The following is a 23,847-nucleotide window of genomic DNA, read 5'->3' on the forward strand; positions in this document are numbered from 1 at the left end:
CTGTTCAAAAGAATGATTCTGAAAAATATACTAGAGTAAAATTATAACTGAAATACTAACATGCAAGTGACCTGATGGCTTAAATTAAGAAAGGCTGATATTTCAAGAGACACATTATTGTTCTCCCGAAGCATATCACCCACTGTATGCCAGCTGTTTTTTTATCATACAAGTTATATTAAGATGAAGTTAGTAATATTATCAAGAAGAGGAGTGTACTTGCCTATAACTGGAGGTTCTTTGAGATGTGTGGTCCCTATTTGTATCCCACTGAGGGTCACACATGTACACCATGCGTCTGGAGTTAGAGAATTTGAAATTAGTGTCCGTTGGTTTGTGCATGCACCCTGGTTTCCCTTGGGCTTCTGTCCGAGGCAATAAAGGGCGGGGTGGACAGAGCATATCTTCAGTTCCTTTTCTATTCTAAATTGACCAATCTGCAGCAGAAGGGAAGGTGGGCAGGAAGTGGAACACAGATAGGGACCACACCTCTTGAAGAACCTCCAGTTACAGGTAAATTGCCTCCTTTTCTTCTCAGGGTGATGGTCAAGTGATTATTCCACTGACAGTGATTGACAACCTGTACCTAAGTTGAAAAAGGGTGCGAGGATAAGGATGGAATGGTTGTGAGGAGAACTGTCATGTCAAAGGAGGTGTCCGCTGCTGAGTCCTGCATTTAGGTGTAGTGTGCTTCAAAAGGTGTTCACCGAACTCCACATGACTGCTCTATATACATCTACAAGTGGAATGTCCTGAAGGGAGGCTGTAGTTGAAGCCTGAGCTCTTGAGGAGTGAGCCTGCCCCCTTGTAGGAGGCAGGTCTGATAGTTGGTAGCAGAGTTTAAAGCAACCAGAAATTCATTTGGAATTCTTTGGGTGGAGATGGCTTGCCCCTTGAGTCTCTCTACTACTGCCATAAGTAGTCAAGGGGACTTCCTGATTGTTTTTTCTCTCTGTAGGTAGAAAGCAAGAGCTCACCATACATCAAGGGAATGGAGTTGACATTCCTTTGCAGAAGCACGTGGTTTCGGAAAGAAAACAGGTAAGTAGATGGTTTGATTGATTGAAACTGGGAGACTACCTTTGGTACAAATTTGAAGTGTAGACATAGGGAGACTTAATCCTTGTGTAACATCATGAAAAGCAGGTCTGCCATCAGAGCCTTGAGCTCACCAACCCATCTCTCAGAAGTAATTGCAACCAGGAAGGCAATATTCATAGAAAGGAAGGACATGGAGCATGAAGCTAACAGCTCAAAGGATGGCACTGTTGGCATAGAAACTAGATTCAGGTCTCACTGCAATGTGATCATTTGGACAGGTGGGAAGGTTCTGATGAGGCCTTTCCAAAAGCTAGTGGTAAGCAGATGCATAACGACAGAGTAACTTTCCACTGGAGGGCTGAACACGCTAACTGCCACCAGGTGGACTCTCAAAGAACTGAGGGCGAGACTTGATGACTTTAAGGAGAGACTGTAGTCTAGGATGAGCGGGATCCCTGCTGATTCTGGTAAGACTCATTTGTGTTGAGCCAAGGATGAGAAGTGTTTCCACTTGGCTTGGTAACATTACCTAGAGTCTTTCCTGCTGCTGGAAAGAATGTTTTGTACTGCTGAAAATCATGTCCATGAGCGGCGGGTGGAGACCCCCTTTGGGGAGGTTAACTCTGGTTCCATCCCTTCTGCCCATGCCACACCCCTGAAGCCCCGAGATGCCTACCCCCCGCATGGCTGGAGCCCCGAGTGTTGCGCCAAAGGGGAGCTCAGATACACTCAATGAAGCCACACCAGGTGTACAAGTATAACCAGTTTTATTGCCAAAGTACAAGAAGCTTCCCAGCCTTCACGTGTTACTAAATATGTGCTTTCCAGCAACCAAGCAGGCAAGCAAGAATGAATGCTTACACCCCTTCTGCTACGGACAGTACCGGACCTTCCAGCCTTGTCCTTGAGGGCTCGTAGCAGGCGCTGCTCCAGCATGAGGAGTTCCTGGGCACCCACAAGGCCAAGGTCTGCAGGTGAGACTGTTCATCTAAAGCAATTCTCATAGCTGTTTTTAGGCTCTGGCAGGAAACACTATTGCTTTCTATTCCCACACTTAACATTCTTGGGCCCTGCTTATCTCTTCACTTGTTTATCCAGTCGGAGTGGCTGCAAGCCAGCCCGTTTGATCAAAGTCAGCTCACTCCTAGTTCCACCCAGACCATCCTGAAATAAAAGGCCAAGGTAACTTGAGGTCAGCCCCAACACTTCACCCCTTATTTCCTGGCAGAGCTATGCTGATGGGGGGACCATACACAGCTTCATGGTATGCCATGAGCACTCACACCTGCTGTGCCATCCATCGAATATAACAACACAGGGCAACCCACAATACAAAGCAGCTTCCCATCACTACAAAAACAACAACAGTGGGATGCAACATTAAATTTAGGGCAGCTGTGGCCTTAGGGGACCACCCCTTAAATACATCCCACCAATGATGAACAGTTAGCTCCGACTCAGCCTTCACCATCCGGACAAGGGAGCCATGATCATATAACATTATTACCCGGGTTCGTGTGAGTGCTGTGCCACACTCCACCAGCACCTAAGAAACCATAGGGTATTGCTGCAAAAAATATTCCAACTCAGCAAAGGTAACCCCAACCTCCAGAGAAACATTCCAGGGTCTGAACTCAAGCCACTGCTCGTAAGCATTTCTCATGGTGCTCCAGTACACCACACCTTGTAGCCCATAGGATTAATCTGCTTGTTTGTATAAATATATCTTTTATTATAAAATTTGAGTATGTGATGTAATAGGCTTATAGATTTATATTAAAAATAAGTTTGGCTGTAATGCAAGAGACCTACAGGCCAAAACCCCTGTATGTTAAGCTAAGGCAAAGTTAGCACATTTTGGGACCCTTACCCAGAAAAGTAAAAATAGATGAAACACCTACACAGATGTCTAGAGGCCTTTTGCCTAAACCAATGAAGAATGAAAGGATGGCAAAAGGAGATTTTTCCACAGACCTAACAAGTACATCACAAGTGCGTACATACCTGTCATCCATACGCACATACATACTAGCCTATGGGGTAAGGGTACCCTAAAATTTCTGAGGAAGAAGATGGAATTTGGGCATAAGAGGAAGGATTTCCGATCAATGCCCTATAAAAAGGTGATGCATCTCGCCATCAGAGATGCAATTTACCCACCTATATACTCCTGTCTACCTCTTCATTTGCATCCACCTTCAACAAGGTATCAATGCTAGTCATCTACGACGGCTATTAACTATTAATAGGCCGTACTTTATTTCTTTTCAAACTTTAAGTTTTAAGGGACTGTGCTAAGCTTGGTTTCCCTACACCTGATTGAGTTAAGTTAAAGAGTGAACAGCTTTAACAGCTCTGCATTTAGAGGTGTGAAAACGAAACTGCTACAGGCATGGTGCGGTCAACTACATGGGTGACGTTGCAGTGGCAATGCTCCACCGGGGGCTCATTGCACTCCTCATCCTCCCAGACTACTATGTGAAACAACAATACCACCACCACACACACACACACACAACACCCCAGCTATTGTTGTAAACCCATGTGTCGTTGGCAGCACTCTGTCACAAATGCACACAGGTAATTGTATTCCACTGGTCAGCATGGGATGCCAGCCAGACCTCTCCACAGCTGGTGGCCATATCGACATGGTGAGAATATACGCCTTGCAGTGGTTGTGAGGGAGTGGGCCAACATAATCGACCTGCCAAATTTGAGCAGGCTGGTCTGCCCGCGGCACCTGTCCAGGGGAGCCGGCTTCCACTAGAAAGGGCTTAACAATCTGGCAAATCTTACAAATGGCTTTAGCTGTTTTTAGGGCTACATGTGAAGTGGGGATACCTCGGGCCTGTGCCCAATGGTACACACCCTCCGGGCCCAACTGCCCTAAGTGTGTGTGTATCTAGGAAGCCAAGAGGGAAAGAGCCTCCCCCTCATCGGGGGGGCCGCCATAAACTTGACTATGTGGGCCAGTTGGTCCGTGGCAGCATTCCAATGATGCTCCTGGGTATGATTCTGGTGGGCATCTACACGAAACACATAAATCAAAAGGTCCTGCGTATCCGAATACAACTCCTGCCAAGCAGGGGTGCCTCGCACAGGCGTGCCATGGATGGCCCAATCCTGGGCTCTCCAGCGGCCCATCCAGATGGCCAGTCCCTGAGCCACTGTCCAAGAGTCAGTGTACAGGCATACCTCAGGGTCCCCAAGGGCAAGCGCCCAGCTCACTGCCAGCAGCACAGCATAAAGCTCAGGAGGCTCCCTGTCCCTCGGCAGTCTCGTGCAACTGGAGAAAAGGATTTAAGGCGACAGCTCTCCAGCACCACATATTACAAACATACCTGGCTGAGCCATCAGTAAACCAGGCTTAGGGCCACTCGACAGCACTCAAACTATCAAATGAGGCACCCCATTGCACAGTGGGGGCTTCAGGTGGAGGCTGGGTGGCAGTGGGGGGGGGGGCGGCTGCCCCGGCCTCCTCCTGGGGCTGCGCCAACTGTTCATGAAGCTTATTAGTGCCCTGGGGTCCTGCGGGGGCACAATCATTAATATACCACTTTCACTTCACAATAGAGTTCTGTTGTGGCCTCTCTAGTGTTGGGGTCCAAAATTCAATTCATAATGGGGATTTCGGGCTGGAAATCTGCCCCTCAGTCAGGCGCTCAGTTTCAATCAGGGCCCAATAGCAAACCAAAAGCTGCTTTTCGAACAAAGTATACTGGCTGCCCGCCTCAGGGAATTTACAAGACCAAAATCCAAGGGGCTGCTTATCGCGGGCACCCAACCATTTTTGCCACAGACTCCAAGTGGCATAATCCTCCAGCACTAACACCTTCAGGTGAAAGGGGCTATGAGGATCATAGGGGCCCAAGGGCATTGCAATCTGGATGGCAGCTTTAGCCTCCTCAAATGTATGCTGCTGGGATTCGCCCCAATCGAATGCCATCTTTTTCCTGGTGACATTATAAACAGGCTTTAAAAGCAAAGCGAGGTGTGGGATGTGGTTACGCCAGCAACCAAACAACCCGATCACTTGCTGCGCCTCAACCTTGGCTGCAAGCTGGGCAATTTGATCTACAACAAAAGGAGGACTGTGCCACTGAGCCCCATGCCACACGATCCCAAGGAATTTCACGCATCGGCTGGTGGGCTGTACTTTGTTGGGATTAACCCACCCCCTGGCCTGCATGTGAGTGGTAAGTGCCTGCAAGGTTTGCTCCACTACATTATGGTCCCTCCCCTGAATCATCACATCATCAATATAGCGGTGAATAGTCACTGATTCTTTGGGGGTAAACATCTGGAGGTCACGCACCACCAACCCATGGCACAACGTGGGACTGTGGACATATCCCTTTGGCAATTGAGTGACAGTGTACTGGCACCCGCCCCAGGTGAAGGCAAATTGCGCTTGTGCTTCTTCAGCAATGGGAATTGAGGAAAAGGCCTTGGCCAGATCAATAATGGCATACCATTCCCCCTCAGTCTGCCCGATGGCCTCAATTAAAATCACATCATCAGGAATGGTGGCCACAGGAGTGGGGGGTACACCTCACTGTTCAGGGCCCGGTTGTCTACTGTTATCCACCCAGACCCATCAGGTTTTTTCACAGGCCATACTGGGCTGTTAAAAAGAGATACCACTGGCTTAATGCAGGGCCACCCAGAGGGAGGAGCAAGTGGGGGAATTTGCCCCAGACCCCGGGCCTCACAGAGGTCCCGCGAGCCCTGGCCCAGTGGCGGTCCGGCTCTTTGGTGGCATTTCAGCAGCAGAGGGGCCCTTCAGTACTGCCAAAGACGTGGAGCGACTGAAGGGCCCCTTACCATCAAAATGCCGACAAAGACCTGGACCGCTGCTGGGTGAGTACAAGCGTCGCAGCTCTGCCGCTTTGCCCCTGGCCCCCTGAATCCTCTGGGTGGCCCTGTCTTAATGACCCCTGCCCACTGCTACTCAGCGATAGTCTCTCCTATCTCCTTCTGTCCCCCTTCCTTGAATTTGCTGTAATTCAGGAAATCATATCTAGCAGATAGTTTGCGATTCTCAGTTGCAGGCTGGAAGATGAGACTATTTTACAACCCAGAAGATCTAAGCACTTCCCTTCTTTAGCTGTAGATTGAAGGTGTTTGTTGTTCAGATTCTTCTGTAGTAGCCTGGACTACAAGGGAATTTGGGGGTGGGAGTGAGAAAAGGAATTTGGAGTCTTTCGCTAAAACATAGTAACATTTTTTCACTCCTTTGGGAGTAGCTGTGCATGTGGCTGGGGTGTGCCATACCGTTCTGGCAGCTTCCAGTATGGCTTTGCTAATCAGCAATGCTATTCTCACTGGCGAAGGATATCCAGATGCTTGTTCTGGGAATCTTGGATCTCTTCTACAGGGATCTGGAGTTTCCCCTAGACTCTCCTCAACTCTCCTGGAACTGTCTGAATTGATCTGGCGGAGAATTGATCCGGCTGATGCAGCCACCGTGTTGTCAGGAGAGGAAGAGAGAAGCCCTGCTAGTCCTGGCAGAACTGCTGTGATCAGGCTAAAAAGTTTTTATTCTACCATTGGGTCTGTATGCCTTGTGGACGGATCCGCCCTGCCCTTTATCACCTCGGACGGAAGCACAAGGTGAGGCAGGGCACATGCGTGGACCAACAGACATTACTTCAAATTCTCCAACTCTGGATGCACAGTTGCATGCGTAACCCTAGTGGCATAAAATAGGGACCATCACTCGAAGAGGAAAATTATTAACTCCACTTTTTGGGTGTTTCAACAACATTTTGCATTCTGAACATCTATGTATTTCATATAACTTGACCTCTACCTGAGATACATATGCGAAAACAGAGTATATAAAGGTATTGTTCCAATCAGATTTAGGTGCAAATAACTAATAACTGTGCAGAAAATACTATAAATAATTTCTTTGTTTTATTTTGCATTGCATAATTTTCCAATATCTATCAGATTACCCTTTAAACAGGAACATATTAGGATGGGGGGGTGTTTGGTCTCATTTTGCCTTTTAACATGACTTTGTAACAAAAATGCATTTAAAAAACATGAAAAATGATCACACTCATGGCTGGGCCTGGGGTTTGTACAGATATGCATGTATGTGTGGTTTTATTTAAATATCATTACCTTCTCCCTGAACTTTCACAATAAAAAAAAATCCATAGAAAATAAATTAGTGGCACTTTTAGTCTTATAAAAAAGATGTAGCTATCAAAATAACCTATTTGTTACCTCCGCACACATGTAAAGATAAAATTCATAACATTGCCTACAAATTTATACTTCCCTACCCTTTAAAAATGATGAACTACAAAGGCAAAAATATACCACTCTGAAGAGCTGGATGCTGTGGCTGTAAGGACAGCACACTTACGCCCTGAGAGCTAGCTGGGAAGTAATGGATAATAAAAACACAACCCAGACATGATTTAAAAAACAAACAAACAACAAAAAAAACCCACCAACCAACCACCAACAAAAAAACCCCAACTTTGAATCACATTAAAAATCAGAACAAGGACAACAATGTTCAGTTTTGCTTATGAATTTTAAGTTTCTGCACAGTATAATCAACCTTAGTAAACAAACAAAAGACAAAGTGGGGCAGGGATAGAAAGAGTTAGATATTAACATCATGGGGTAGAACAGGGGAAGTTGTTTAGTAAACAAATGTGCTTACAAACACTGAGTTCATCAGAATCAATTGATATACAAAAGGCTATACTGACTTAAATATACAATATACTTTTTAACATAAAAGACCCAGAAATTTAAACCAAAGTTTTATAAACACACTGCCACTCTTAAGCTTATTTTGTAGTATACATAGGTAATCTCGACTGTAAAAATTTATAATTAACTCTGACTGATTTAGACTCACATGGTAAAGAACTGCAGATGAAAAGCAAACGTGTATTCATTTGCACTGTAGTTACCTGCAGTGATTAAAGACACTCTATTATAAAAATCAGGAACTTTTTTGAGACTAGCTACCTTGAACTGATTGAAATTATTCCTTATTAACCATTTTTTAATTTTTGGCAAAGGTAGGAGGGAGGATGTCTCATTGTAAAAAATGTTCATTATTCCAAACTGAGAACAACCCAGTTACTGTGTTTTGCCTATATCTGAAAGGAGTTCATCACCCTGCTTCAGTTCCTACTGGCGGTTACTGCTGTTAACCCTGGCTATGAGAGAAAAGGAAAGGCCTGATCCAAAACCTACTGAGATCAATAGGATTCTAATTTCCATTGACTTAACTGGATTTTGGCTCAGTCCTCAGGACTAAAATGGGAGCGGGAGCCAGCTGTTGTGGAAGTACATGATGACTGGGAAATCAAAGTGATAATATGGGACAGGGCAGGAAAGACAGAGTAAAATATAGATTGTGAAAGGTTCCTCCTCCAAGGTTCAGTCTGGCATCCTCAAAAGTGAGGTTTGGGGGGGGGTTTTAAACACTGATTTTTCAAATTGATGAGCCCCATAAAACCAGGGTCATATTGTTCTGTTCTTCCAACATATTCGGAGATAACATGCAATATCGCAATCTCTATGCACATTCAATACTTCTCTCTTTGGAGTAATGACTCCCATTTGTGTCACAATATGTGATGATGGTGATATTCCAATAGCCTAGAATTGCATTGGGAACATATACCAATAACTCACAAAAGCTGCATGTATTAAACTAACCTTCAACCCTAATGGCTTTAAAAGGGTACACATCAGTATAGTGGCTATAACTCATATTGGATTGCTCAAAATAGTATTACAAAATGCCTGTGAAGTTTCTCAGTGAAGATGCTCTATTAAATCATCTGTAATTCTACAAAGATATTATTTGAAGTACGATAAAAAATATTTACCTATTTCGGCTAATTCCTCAAAATCAATTTCAGACATGTTTTCTGTTAGGAACAAGCCTAATTCTTGCTGACTGATATTTGCTGGATTTGATGCCTCTTGGTTCTCAATTAACCCTAGAAAAACATAAACAGTTACCATCACTGTGAAAAAGCCTTCAGCTTTTGTTTACATTGTGTATGACTAAATAAAAAAAAATCCTATTACCCAATCATAATCATGTAATTGGAACCAAATCATTTTTATTTGGTAGAAATGTTGTTACAATAAAGAGGATTATAACAGGTTTGGACTTAGCAGTCAAGGTAATGCAAGGCGTAGTAAACAGGATTTTCAGCAAAGACGATCTATATAATTATTTATTTTGGATTTTTTCCTTCTTCAAAATACATATTTAATACATATTGTGACTACAGCCATCAGAATTAAGGAATTGCCAGTAATCTCGTTTTGGGCTACATAATTCCTTTTATTCATCTCACAGCTATCTGTCAGTTCCAGGAGAAGTAAAGTCTATACTCATTCACAGTTGCCATCTTTATTGTGTTCTGCTACAGCAATAATTCTAATTTGACAAAACTGATTCCATATCAAACAAAATCATGAAAACTTCAGGTAGACATAACAACACTAAGTACTTAAGCTACATAGCACCTCAGATAATTTACTGAGGCACAGAGATATTAAGTGACTCACCCAAGGTCAACACAACTACCGTGTCAGGAATTGGGAATGGGTTTTGGAAGTCCTGTCTCCCAAATTCCTGCTCCATTAACTAAAATACTCTCTTAAATTGAAAATCTGGACTCAAATTGGCAGGGAGGCCAGAAGAAGATCAAGCTTTTCAAACTCTTCCTTTGTTTTCATTTTTAAAAATAGCATCATGATTCTGTAGTTGTTTTCTTTATAGAATTAAAAAGAACACCGGTAAATTTACGGCTGGGCTGAAGAAAATGTGCACATTAGTACACTCAAACCTTCCCCCAAGCTTAAACATCAGCAATGCTATAATATGAAAGATCATTTTCAGCACTGGTGTGCAAACAAGCACACAAACCGTTTAGATTTCCTTGACAATTCCCATGCTCCTTACTGCCATATCATGTAGCTCCCACAGCCCAAAAAGGTTCTGGATTTTTTTTCTTCCCATTTTAAGAATACACTGGAAATAGGTTTTTAAAAAATCCATAGAGAACTAAGATATTACTAGTATTCCCAGTATGAAGTAGAGGCTCATTTCAGCAAAGCACTTAAGCATGTGCTCATCTTTAAGCACAATAATTCCTATTTTGAACACATACTTACATGCTTTGCTGAACTGGGACCACATCATTAGAATGGTAATACATAAAATATTAATGGTACATTTGAACTACATATTCAAAAGCCCTTCTTATGACCAGTCTTTGGACAGATGTGTGGAATGTTAGAGCTCTCACCTTCTTCCTTTGGATGCCTTAGCTATTTTGTTACATATATTTGATATTTATGAAAACATAACCACTGCTGGCCAAAGTCAGCTGTGGTGTAACCCCACAGCAGTTAATGCAGTTGTACTGTTTACAGCAGGGCTGAATCTGTGCCCACCTCTTCAGTTATGTTCATTAAAGAGCAAGGTAGAACAAGACACACACATTCACTGCATATCCAACACAGATGATTATAGAAGGGCTCCCAAAGAGGGTTAAACTAGGGCTGCTGAAATGTTGAATTTCCATTCCATGAAAAATTCTGACATTTCGGAGGAAAAAATTGTTCTAAATTATAATATGTCAAAATTTTGAGATTTTCCATTAAACAATTTATTTTTAATTATTTTGGGTGAATCAAGAGATTTTGTTTCAGTTTTGAGATATCTTATTTTTTAATTTTATTTTTGCATTATTTTAAATTAGGGTTTAATAATTTTTTTAAAAAAATATAAAATAAAATAATGAAAAATAATTGGTGTTTGGTATTCTAAACAGCAACTAGAAACTGGTAATTAACATTCACATTGATAATTCAGTATGGTAATTGGCTCGGTAATTGGTTTTTGGTTGGTAATGTGTATTCTACTTGATTTGGTAATTGGTACTTAGTTTGCTCATTGGTAATTGGTATTCCAGCTGGTGTTGTATGACTGGTATTCTAATTGGTAATTGGTTTAGTAAAAATTAAAATATATAAACATATAAATTTAAAAACAAAAAGTCATTATGAAATGAGAAATCATTCTGTTCCAATAAAATTGAATGCTTTGACCTTTTTAAAACCTGACAATTTTGATAAAACAGACTTTTTACAATAGAAAAAATTTCCATCATAAATTTTTTGACCATCTCTAAATTAAACATGCATCATTTATAGCCTCATGCACAACTGTGTGTTACGCCCAAATTCAGCCAAGTACTTAAGCATGTAAGCGATTTGCTGAATCAGGATGTTAATCATATTGAGCTCTTTGTAACTATACAGCCAATTATTATTTTGTTAAATTCCACCAATTTATCTTCCACTATCACTTAAACTCTGGGCCAGAGGCAGGCAAACTACAGCCAACGGGAGCTGCAGCGGAGGCATCTGCGGACAGGGCAGCATGCAGCAGAACCGCCTGGCCGACCCTCCACATAGGAGCCGGAAATGGACGTGCTGCTGCTTCTGGGAGCTGCTTGAGGTAAGCGCCACCTGGAGCCTGCACCCCTGAGCCACCCCGCGCCCCAAACCCCTGCTCCAGCCTTGATCCGCCTCCCGCCCTTTGAACCCCTTGGTTCCAGCCTGGGGCACCCTCCTATATCCCAACCCCTATCCCCAGCCCCACCCCAGAGCCCACACCCTCTCCTGCATCCCAACCCCAATTTCGTTAGCATTCATGGACTGCCATACAATTTCTATACCCAGATGTGGCTGTTGGGCCAAAAAGTTTGCCCACCCTTGCCCTGAGCTGTCAGAATGTCCAACTCAACAGCTAATCTTAAGGACAAGTAAAGCAACTGAGTGGCCTCTAGCAGCTCTGCTCATTTTCTGAGGCCATCATCTAAAATAAGCTCTGCAAATCACAGCCCAATTGCCCTCTCAGATAGCCGGTCTGAAGAGGGTGAAGCAGTATCTCACTGCCAGGCATACTCCTGGACCCTTCTAACCCAGCTCAACCTTAAAATCAAAGTCCATATTACAGAACATAATAAACTAAAGGCCCTCACCTTGAAATTCTCTGCATGGATATAGGGAACTACCAGTGCAGAGAAGCTGCAGGATGAAGGCCAAAAAGAATTTAAGTTACAAGAATGTAAGAATATTTTAAACTTTTGTTCTTAATTTTAAACATCACTACTAGAACCAGAAATAAGAATACTCTTAAAAAAACAAACAAACTAAAATCCAGTTCCAAACTGGGGATTTTTTTTTCTCCAACTAAACTACTCACGAACAACAGGGTTAAAGGTGAATCTACTTACAGAATCTCTTGAACATTGCTACAATGCATGCTATAGTATTCTTAGGGGGAGAAATGAAAACCTGAATAGAAGGAAAGAAAACGTAATATTCCATACTATAGTTGCCTCCTTAAGACTCAAGTTGGAAAAACCTTCTCTTTTATATAGATTCTTTCAGACTCTGCAGGATGGAAACAACTCCTCCTATTTAGTACTGATTGGGCCACTCCCAGCTTTGATAAAGTAATCTCAGCAAAAAGATTTAAACATCCCCACAAAACTGCTCAGTAAGGTCTGATTTTTACCAAGTAATCTTACTGTACATGTGATATCAACAACTCTAGTATTCAGTGTTTTCCACATATTTAATGTGCAAAGTCATTAGGATGCCAAAAACAATTTAGATGAAGAAAAAGGGGGACGGGGAAGCAACTATCTGCCTGGTTTTTGGCTTATTGTTCCCTCGGGGGCTGCAATTAGAAAGTTTCTAGTTACAAGACAAATTTATTGTAGCACCCTAGGAAATTGATTTCCTCTTGACCACAGCATTCTCAGTTCCTAAGAGATAACATAATCTGCTTAATAGCATTCTATGCCAAATATCCCCATTTCTGATAAACTGCCAGACTTAACTTGCTCCACCTCAAATTTGTTATGATAGAAGTTTGGAATCATTTTACACTATACCACAATCTGTATCCCTTCACATGCAATCTTATTACTCACTGACAGCCCTAAAAGATTATTACTTGATAAAAAAATGAAAGCCGCCACACATACAGTAAGCAGTCTGATAATGAACTAGCATCTATGGATATTTCAAACAAAGGCAAGGGATCCCTCACAATGTTTGTCAATATACATGCCTCTTTGATGCCTCCTCTTTTTTGTTCCTTCAGCTGTCAGATATGTTTCTCATTTAAATTTAAATAGAATGCTTTTGCTCAATTTTTTTCCTAACATTCCTGACCTCTACCAATAATTCAGATGGGAATAATATATAGGCTCAATATTTGTTTATATGACATAGTGAACTAGAGAGGTTACAGAGGATTATTTTATTATTGGTAATCAAAAATTACAACAACTTTGCATTTATATTGAGGAATCTCAAACAAATTTCTCTCTCTCTCATACACATACTCACTAAGCGAATGAACTGTTGTGAATAATTTATTTAACAACAAATTTCTCTTCCTTTTCATGGGCTACCTTCACAGAGCTTATGATTTTCTCAATTTATTTACTATTTAGTGTGTACTCAGAATACTTAGTCCAAAGATTTCTAATGAGCAGTTTGCTGAAAAGTATTTGAAAATCAATATTCAAATTGCGTTGGTTCATTTCATATTCTCTAATACTGGCTTATATCAGCTCTCTTCACAGACGTCCGTATCTCCTTCACTATCCACTTTTTTTTTCCCCCCATCTCCCTATTTTTTTCCATGATCCTCCCTTTTTTCTTATGCGGGGCTGTTGTTTAACATTTGGGCATTCACATAAGTAACCTACCAAACAGCAATACATAGGACCATATTCTCCAGTCCTCTAAAGCTACTTTGTGGCAAGAGGTATGTGATAGAGAATTTCCCTTGCACAGGGGAACTTTCCTACCATAGGAAGTTGGTGATGATGCTCTGGTGCCTCCTGCTGCAGCCATATCCCCGACCTCTGGGTTTAAGAAAAGAAGCATGTGAGGGGCATAGTGGGGCTGGTGCCTGGTGGAATGGAGTGCCACCATGCCTGATCCTCCTCCAGTAGGTATAATGTTCTCTGCCAGTGACAGAAATTAAAGTAGCCTCACTGCTGCTCTAAATTCTTCCAGTGCTGGGCAACTAAAGATCAGTGAGCTGCAAGCCACTCTTTGTGCCCACCAATCTCCACACAGCTCAGAGATAGTGGCAAATCAAGGACCCATAGCATGAGGTCTCAACTGTGGCACATAAAACATATGTCTATTTTACTAGTGACATAAAAATTCACCCTCACCATACTGGAAGGATACTAGTATTTTTAGCATGTGCGCAAATATAATTTAGTTCTCTTTCTGGTTTTTTTTGTGTGTTCCCATGTTGTTTTTCAAAGTGACTGTTCCCTGAATATCTCCCATCTGACACAGAACCAGAACTGTACAACTTAGTTCTTGAGGTCATCTCTCAGGATCATAGCATGGTTGTATTCTAAATGTGAAAATATTTTAATCTCAGCATGCTATTTGCCACCATACACATACAAATTTGCCAACAGACACAGTAGTGACCAACAAAGACATTAGTGAGCCTGCAAAGGCTCATTTAACTTCACTACTGTGAATAGTTCTATGATTTCAATGAGATAATTCACAATAGCAAAGGTACACAAGTGTATAGGTTTCTATGAGATCAGGGCCTAAGTGGAAAGGCCAAATAAAATGATCAGAGCTGGTCAAATTTTCCTGAATTTCAAGTTTTTGACAGAATTTCTCATCAAAAATGAATTTTTGATCAAAAAATTAATGTAAATTTTTCAACAAAAAATAATCAAAATGTGGTTTTTGGCCAGTTGTAGTGCTGGTCAAAACTTTTCAACAATTGAAAAAATTGACAGAACTACAAAACTTTGATATTTTGCAAAAGAGCATTAAAATTTAGAAAAAAAGAAACCGAAATGCTTTTTTACTAGCCAGAAAATTCCCCAGGTGGAGGCTCCAGCCACTGGGGAATGAGCACATTCACACTTAGCGTTCTTTAAAAATGAAAAATATTGAACAAAAGCTAAATAGTTTCTCACTAACATTTTCACTTATGAAGAAAATTTTTTCCACTGAAAAATAGCCTGCCACCCAAAAATATTTCGCCAGCTTCTAATTACAACTAGGCTCTGCACCCTTCACCCCTACCGTGTTACTGGCCAGTTTCCTTGGAAACATACCAGCATCTAGGAAAATTAATTTCAGCAGGATAACCAGAGAGCACTACTTTCTTTCATATCGGTTGAAAGAAAAAGCTGGAGTCATATGGGGTCAAAACAAATGAGAGAAGAGAGACACTCAACCACAGCTCTTTGACAGCAAGAAAATGTGCTATCTGATAAACAGTTTCTCTTGAAATGTCTCTTTTCAGTTCACAAACTGGTTTTCTTTCTACAGAAAGTGAAACACTTCCTGAACAAAGAACAGCTATGCTTCAAAATGAACCGACTATCTGAGATCACAATTCTTTTAATACAAAAATGGTTTTACACTCAGGTCACGGCAACTTTTCTTAGTTCAATGCCATAGACTTTTTGGCTCCTTCATTTAGGGGTGAAGTCCTCCCAATAGTCAGTAGTAGTAGATGAGAGGTCCCCTGAAATGCACTAGAAATAATTTGCACTTGTTCTACTTAATCAGCCAGATTTTGTTTTGTTTCCTGTTTGTTTTTTCAAACCAGGTAGTGTTTGATGATACTGGACATCTCACCAGACCTTTCAACTCTAGTTTACTGCTCAGAATCCAGCCTGAGTCAGCAGAGATCAGAAATCTAACCTGTTTATCAGACAGCTGTTTTAGTGGCCTTGGTGACATAGGCTGGTAGTTTCAGTTAAGATCCTAGTGGAAAGAAGTCAGCATCACCAAATCACAATCACAAATGTGGAAAAAAAAGTAATTTCAGGTGAGAGGATAAATATAAGTTTAAATGCTTCTTAATGTTGGTATGGTATTTATCAGAGGTGTTTTTTTACCAGGAAAATCCATGTTTCTAATCACCTAGGGAAAAAACTACTGGTAGTTAGTACCAGTTTAAGGCATTTTCTACAATGGAACTCCATTGATCTGATCTAATTGGGACTGGGGTCAGATCAGATCATCAAAACTTTGGATAATCAGGAGGGTGGGTGAGGCTCCGCCTGTCAGCCCCGCCGCCCCATTCAGTTAATAATGAGAGCTGGATAATGGAGGCTTGGATCAAACAGTGTTCTAATGTATTTTAAAACTGTTTGATTAATGCGTACCACAAACCACATTACATTTAGCTTTAGTTACATATTCAGTTTGTGGTAACCTATGCATCTACTGCCTCATATTAATTTAAGGTTGTACAAATAGAAAGTAAAACTACAGTGGGCATAATACTAATGCATGTAACCATAATACTGAACATCAGAATGTCTGTATACATTTTAGTTCAGTATTTTCTCAGAAGTTATACATGTTATAGCTCATATTTCCATTTTCAATATCATATAAACAAAAGTCAAAAACATTCAATTACATGAAAACAACAATAATGCAGAATGATAGGCTTCAAACATTAAGCAATCAGAAGTTAGACTATCAGTCTTGGTCCATTTGGCCACACAGCATTGGGCAGCAACAGAACAACTTTGATGTAATGGACAGACCAAGCTGATTCCTCAGCTTTGAATGGATGTTTCCAAAGTTTGAAAGATTTGTTCTATACTTGCTGAACTTACTGGACACTATGCAATTGCACCATCAGTTCCATGAAGTCAGATAGAACATCTGCATTCTTCAGATTTTTCCAGCATGTTGCATGTGAAGCTTTTTCCTTGATAGCAGTTGAAAACATTGATTATGGATATGGAGCTGCTTCTATTTTAAATGCAAGTACATATGGCAGAAAGTCAGGATTTTTGCTGAGAGACCATGGCCATGCAATTTCTTCTTGTTCAGCAGACAAGATACTTTTCCATGTAATGCTTTGCATGCTTCCACCCTAAAGCAATCAGTAAATGTGTCTAACAGTTCACCTGCTACCTGCTTTCAAACAGGTGCTTTGTAAAGTGGCCTTAGGCTGCTGATCATCGCTTGAAAAGTTGGATCTTCAATAACAGAATATTACAGGCATACAAAAATTCACAATTTTCAAGTCTATCTTTAGTTTCAATTCTGGCATTGCTTTTGTAACAAACAAATCCATTTTTGCTTGAAAAAATCATATTTCCTCATTGTCTTTGGCCGACTTGGATCTGGCTAGTTTGATGTACTTGGCAATGGCACTGCAGTGTTATCAATATCTTCAGCCTCAGAGTCTGATTCTAACACAATGCAAATAGGTTTAGCCAAAGTCAGTGGTTCTGGTGTCTCTTTGTTCTTTTCACTGCATTTTGCAAAACATTTCCTCATATAGTCTTCCTTCCCACTCACTTTTTCTTCAAAGACTCTGCCATTTTCATGGCTATTTTGAGACAAATTCATGAATTGGGCAAAGTGGTCTTCCATCTTTGCTCATGTTGGAATATTTGACTTGAGTCACTGTACTCGCTGAGTAAGTTGCACTCCAGCCACCCAGATCAAAAGACAGAGTACTGGACTGGACAGGAAATTTGGCAATTTACTTCAAACAGAAATTGAAACTTCTGAATCTGGGAATTCCCCTTCTTTGTTTGTTAAACAAACAGGTAATTTTCATTGCTAAACAAGGAAGGGGAATTTCTAAATACAGACATTTCAGTCTCTGAGATAACCTAAAGCTGTATGTTACTGCCTTGGCTGAGACTCTCTTTTATTTAGTTTATTTCCTTTAATTAAAATTAAACAGATCATATTACTGCAAAACTATATATATATATATATATATATATATATATATATATCAGTAATTTTCATAGTAATTTGCATAGAATTATTCTTATAATAATTCCTCCACCACCCCTTTCTGGTTTAAACTGGTATTTACTGGCACTAAACCAGTTTTTCCCGGGGAAATTGCCAAACTTTATACCAACCTATCTACAATTGAGACATATTTGTGTGGTGGTATGGGTAAACTTCAGTGCTTAATTTGTAATGAAAGGGGTGCCGGGTCTTAAGTAATTTTTTTACATTCATAAATGATGTAGCAAGCTCAGAGTTGCAGGGGCTATGAACTGCCAAGCCAAGAGGTCAGAGGGTTAATCCTGGCACAAATTAAGCACTGGTAATCTTATATTACTACTGTTCATGCAGCGGATAAATACAGGATTTCAGTTTCTGATGCTATCAATTAGATTTTTTTTTAAAAATGAAGTGCTGATAATAGTTATATCGTTACTGCATTAAGTATTTTATTTTAAAAAGGCAAACATGATCATTCTGTTTTAGCTACAATTATGAATTTTAGAAATTAAACAAAATTATTTTTTTTATATATATGTACATATATATGTATATTATTATTGGAGTCCCAGTTCTCAGCAGCAAACAGTAACAACAAAGTCACGTGCAGTTATTTGGAATGCAGATCCACTTTACATACATAAACTCCCCCTGAAATTTCTGAACTTGACCTGTCTGTTCAAAGTCTTGGTGGTTTTGGCTAATGGACTGAAGGCCAACTATCTGCAACACACACACAAATCAAAAAGCTTAGGAAGGTTGTGTGAAAAATCATAATTACTTTTCTCATCTCAAAAAGAACTTATAGGAGAACAGACAAAATTTAGTCTGGTTGCTTTTTAGAGTCATTCAACACACTCACTTGAGGTAAGTATTGCTGCTTTGGGTTGGAGGTTGGAAGGTAGAGGTGTCATTGTCTAATGTCTAATATCTGTATTAAGTTACTCTAAAGGCTGAATGTTTCCTGAAGGTAAAGTGTACAGTATTTCAAAACAGAGTTTTCCCAGATTTGGAGTAATATAATAATATATTAAATAGTTATTCTTACATAAGGAGAACTTGATGGTAACAGAACTCACTCTGAAGTCCACCATACTCAGAAGGAGTATATCAATTACAATTACACAGAGCATCGGGAATGAAAGGTATACCTTTCTTTTTGCATTTTAGGTTTATCACATTGTTTCATTAATAAAACTTTTTACAAAATTCCTGTTGGGACACTCTGCATGTAAAGAGTAATATTGATTTGAGCCAGATTTTTGTCCACAGCATTAGCCCAAAATAAATCCTTCTCAATGGCTATTTTCCCTTCAAGTAATAAGAATTCAAATGTAGTTGTCTTGAGCTATGTACTTACAGCTGTTCTAGGTGATTAATATTGTTGATATGGGTATAGAGCAGGGGTGGGCAAACTTTTTGGCCTGAGGGCCACATTGGGGTTCCAAAACTATGGAGGGCCTGGCAGGGAAGGCTGTGCCTCCCGAACAGCCTGGTCCCTGCCCCCTCCCACTTCCTGCTCCCTTCCTTCCCCACGCAGAACCTCCCATCCAACCCCCCCGGCACCTTGCCCCCGACTGCCCCCTCTCGGGACCCCCCCGCCTCTAACCACCACCCTGGGACCCCACCCCCTATCCACACAACCCCACTGCCTGTCTCCTGACTACCCTGCCCCCATCCATATCCCCGCCCTCTGACAGGCCCCCTGGGACTCCCATGACTATCTAACCCTCCCCTTCCGCCAGCCGCCCGCCCCGAACCTCAACCCCATCCAACTGCCCCCCAGGACCTGCTGCCCCTTATTCACCCCCCTACTCCCCATTCCCTTACCATGCCGCTCAAAGCAGCAGGACTGGCAGCCGTGCTGCCCAGCCAGAGCCAGCCATGCTGCCGCGCTGCCCAGCAGGAACTCACAGCCCTGCTGCCCAGAGTACTGGCGGCACGGCGGGCTGAGGCTGCAGGGGAAGGGACGAGGGCTAGCCTCCCCGGCCGGGAGCTCAAGGGCTGGGCAGGATGGTCCCGCAGCTGGATGTGGCCCACGGGCCATAGTTTGCCCACCTCTGGTATAGAGTATGTTTCATGGTAGGTATGGGAGATTAATTTGCTACTGAGGTTTACCTACTAAAACCTGGCAATTTTTGTTTGTTTGTTTTTTAAAGAAGGTGTTCTGGAGCCTATTACTCCCCCCACATGGGAGTGTTAGTCAGACTGTGTGATAGAAGAACTGGGCTTCTGCGTCTAAGTATTTAGAAAACAGTTATGTTCTAAGTACGGTAAAATTGCAGAGTCATGAAAGACACAGGAAATGGGAAAATTTAGGGTGAGTTTTAGAACAATAGGTGGGAGGGAGGGAAAGTGATCCAAGCAACTTTTAGGTCCAAATTCAACTGTGTGTGGGGGAGCCACGGGAAGAGAGGGGGCTGTTATTTATAGTCTTCCCATATCTTTTGCTTAGTAAATGTTATGTTTAGGGAAGACATGCTGTGTTGCTTCGATATTTATTCAAAGCTCTGTAAAGAGCTATGCTAGCAGCAGGAGAGTTTGCTCTCTGCCTTGGTATCTGATTAGAGTCAAATCTTGAGGCAGGGTTGCTCTCTGGTAATATTGCCAGATGAGATTCCTTAAAAAAAAGCCTGACTGCTGCTCGTAACCACCTCTGTTCCCAGACAGGTGAATGGGTGTGAAGAAAATAAGTCACCAATAGAAAATACCCAGACTCCACATTACTGACTTCTCCATACACAGTTGAATGCAAAGGGCCAGTGATATACATGTGTATTTATTTTATTTTTTCAGAGGTAAGAAGCAACAAGACTGTCTGAGAAAAGATATTAAGTAAGTCCGAGTGAAAGGAAAATAGTTTCCCTATTGGGTTTAAATATCTCCATGTATCAGCTATTCCTAGTTCTATAAGTATTTAAGCAAAAGGATTATTTCTGCCCATTACTAGAGCAGGGAGTTTTAGAAATGCTCTTTTGTTGTCTGAAACAGTACAGCTATTTTCTTATCATATGCATTCACTCACCTGGCACAGCAAAACTACATGAATAAATTTGTCTAATATGTAACCAGTTAGAAAACTGTGCAACCTTGCTATATTGTTAGGAGAAAATAATCAAAACAGAAAAAGTGGCTGTAATACCATCCACTGCAAAACCACTTTCTGAACCAGTGTAGATTTTTATTGACTAAAGATTATGTTATAATTATAATAAACATTAATGATCAATCATAAGGAATCTGCTTTCTATTAAATTAATAAATTGTAACAGGCAATAATGAGGAAGAATTATATTGGGCTGAATTCATGCTTAATCAGAGCTTCGGTCTTGAGGGATTAAACGCTTTGGATCTTTTACTGAAGTATATTTTTAAAGACAGGACTTTAATTAAATTAACCTGACAAGCTACTGGATAAAGAGTGGGTTCATCACAACCACAGTTTTTTTAAATTGCAGAACTATTCAGTGGAGATTTCTCTGGCTAGATTAAATTATGGCTTTATTTAATAACTGAATATATATGTAACATAGCCCTGCATTTCAATTTATCATCAACACATGGTTACAGTTCAGCTAGCATGTCTTAAGACCCCCCAGCTAAACCAAACTGAAACTGCAATTTCAAACAAAGGAGCACAGTTCCCAAATGTATTCTACATACAGTGATCACATAACCCACGGTTTGGTTATCAATCAGTGTTCAACACCAAGCCATACTACAGCTTACTGCGTTATCCATTGCAACACAGTTTCCCTATTTCCATTTGTCTATTCTTGTGATAAATTCACTAAAACTACAGCCCTTTTTTTTTTGGTCTGAAATACTTTGATTTCCCTATTTAAAGCAAAAATATCAAAACTAAACTTTTTCCTCCCCCGAAATTTCCAGAACCACCACAATTTATTATGAAAGATGGGAGAATTTATACTATGGGGCACCCTTGAATTTTACAACTACAGCTAAATATGCAAGGCGGCCAAAATGCAGCCTGGGGACCTGATAAGTTCCTCTAGCTCTCCTAACTCAGTACTGAAGATGTACTTTTATCTTGTGCAGCTCTCTGCACAGAAGCTAAGCTCCAGTGTTGTTTTAAAGTTATTGTGTGTGAAATTTCTTCCTGTTATTGACATTTTGAAAATTATCCTAATATTCTTTAGCTTAGATTATCTCCAAAATTGCTTAGCCAGAAATTCCAAGTTTGTTTTACGAAGAGAGATGGCTTTTAATTATTTGTTTGTGGTTAGGATTTTTTGGAAGAGAAAGAACGCAGGGAGAGGCAGTGGAGAAATTACAGAATAATATTAATACAGATATTTTGGAGAGGTTTCTGGAGCTGGGGAGCATGGGAGAACAATAGAAAAAGCCAGACTTTTAGCTATGCTAAACTTCAAATGCTTAACATTTTTAGATATAAAACTAGTGCTTAATGGTTTTCCATGTGGACAAAAAAAAAAAAAGAGCTTCCTGTCCACCCCCTGCATTACCCTATGCTATCAATTATTCCACATATCCCACCAGGGTATAACTTTCCCATCTCCACATGTACACATATCTCCTGCAGGGTGCAGGATGGGGATCCAGGCTGGAGCAGAGGGTTGGGATGAGGGGGGTGAGGGCTCCAGCTGGGGGGTGGGGGTGTGACGGATTTGGAGTACAGGAGGGCGCTCCAGGCTAGACCGAGGGGTTCGGAGTGGAGGGGGTTCTGAGCTGGGGTAGGGGCCCGGGCTCCAGGAGGGATTTTGGAGTGGGAGGGGGCTCAGGGCTGGGGCAGGGGTGTGGGCTTTGGGCGGTGCTCACCTCTGACGGTTCCCTGGATGCAGCAACATGTCCCTCGGCTCCTAGGCGGAGGTGTGGCCAGGTGGCTCTGTGTACTGCCTTCGCCCGCAGGTGCCACCCCCGAAGCTCCCATTGGCCATAGTTCTGGCCAATGGGAGCTACGGAGCTGGCACTTGGAGTGGGAGCAGCACTTGGAGCCCCCTGGCTGCGCCTGTACCTAGGAGCCAAGGGACGCAGCACTACTTCTGGGGAGTCATGTTGAGCCAGGTAGGGAGCAACCTAGCCCAGTGCCAACCAGACATTTAATGACCCAGTCAGTGGTGCTGACCAGAGCCACCAGAGTCCTTTTTTGACCAGGTGTTCTGGTCGAAAACTGGACATCTGGCAAGTGACAACCCTAGTTGCAACACGCACTACGGATAAAGATACAAACTTGCAAGCTCTTCACAGACTTACATAAACCTACATCATCAACACATTTAATAACATTGTTTAGCCCCTTCTCTGTCACCATGACACAAAATAAGAAAAACTTATAACTTAATGCCTTCTATAATTACATTCCTTCTGATATTGTACAAGGTATTTAATAAACAGTATGTAAAAGCAACAATGCACATCCAAGGATATACTTTCATTATAGAAGAAAACAAGGGGGGGAATAAATGTTGGGATGGATGGAGACAATAGTGATACATGATCACACAGCAGCAGGGAACAAGCTAGAACCTTTGGAGCTGTTCCTTAGCTGGTGTAAATTCTCATAGCTCCATAGACTTCAGTGAAGCCATGACTATTTATGCCTGCTGAGGGTCAGTGCCTTTTATTGGTCTTTCTAATCTTTCCTATATTTGGATCCTTTTAAAGTACAATATATTCACTGACTATGTAAGTAAAGTTGTTTAGGGGTTGTAGCAACTTCAAACTTACATATTTTGTTTTAGAGGCATTTTCTGAATATTCAGCAGATGCTGGCATATTACTAGACCTCCAGAGACACAATCATTCATATTTACTTCATCACCATTTGTTCATAGAGAGTTCAGTACATATTCAGTTTATCATCTTAGCCTTTGGCCCATAACCAGTTTGTTCCCATTAAGAGCTGAAATAACTATTTTCAGACCAATTTTAGTTTTCAAAAATAGCCTCACTAGTCCTTAG

The 23,847-nt window shown here is 41.3% G+C and overlaps 1 protein-coding gene across 3 annotated transcripts in view; it reads right to left on the reverse strand.

Moving 5' to 3' along the window:
• The window catches only part of ARHGAP8 (Rho GTPase activating protein 8), a 113,361-nt gene that overhangs the window by 79,529 nt on the left and 9,985 nt on the right, over positions 1-23,847 (reverse strand). For all 3 annotated transcript variants that reach the window (XM_030539842.1, XM_030539835.1, XM_030539829.1), the window contains exon 2: positions 8,913-9,026. In XM_030539842.1, coding sequence (XP_030395702.1) covers positions 8,913-9,026 — 114 coding nt within the window. The remainder of the gene's footprint in view (positions 1-8,912; positions 9,027-23,847) is intronic.

Source organism: Gopherus evgoodei, chromosome 1, assembly GCF_007399415.2.
Source record: "Gopherus evgoodei ecotype Sinaloan lineage chromosome 1, rGopEvg1_v1.p, whole genome shotgun sequence".
In the NCBI taxonomy this organism is placed as follows: domain Eukaryota; kingdom Metazoa; phylum Chordata; order Testudines; family Testudinidae; genus Gopherus; species Gopherus evgoodei.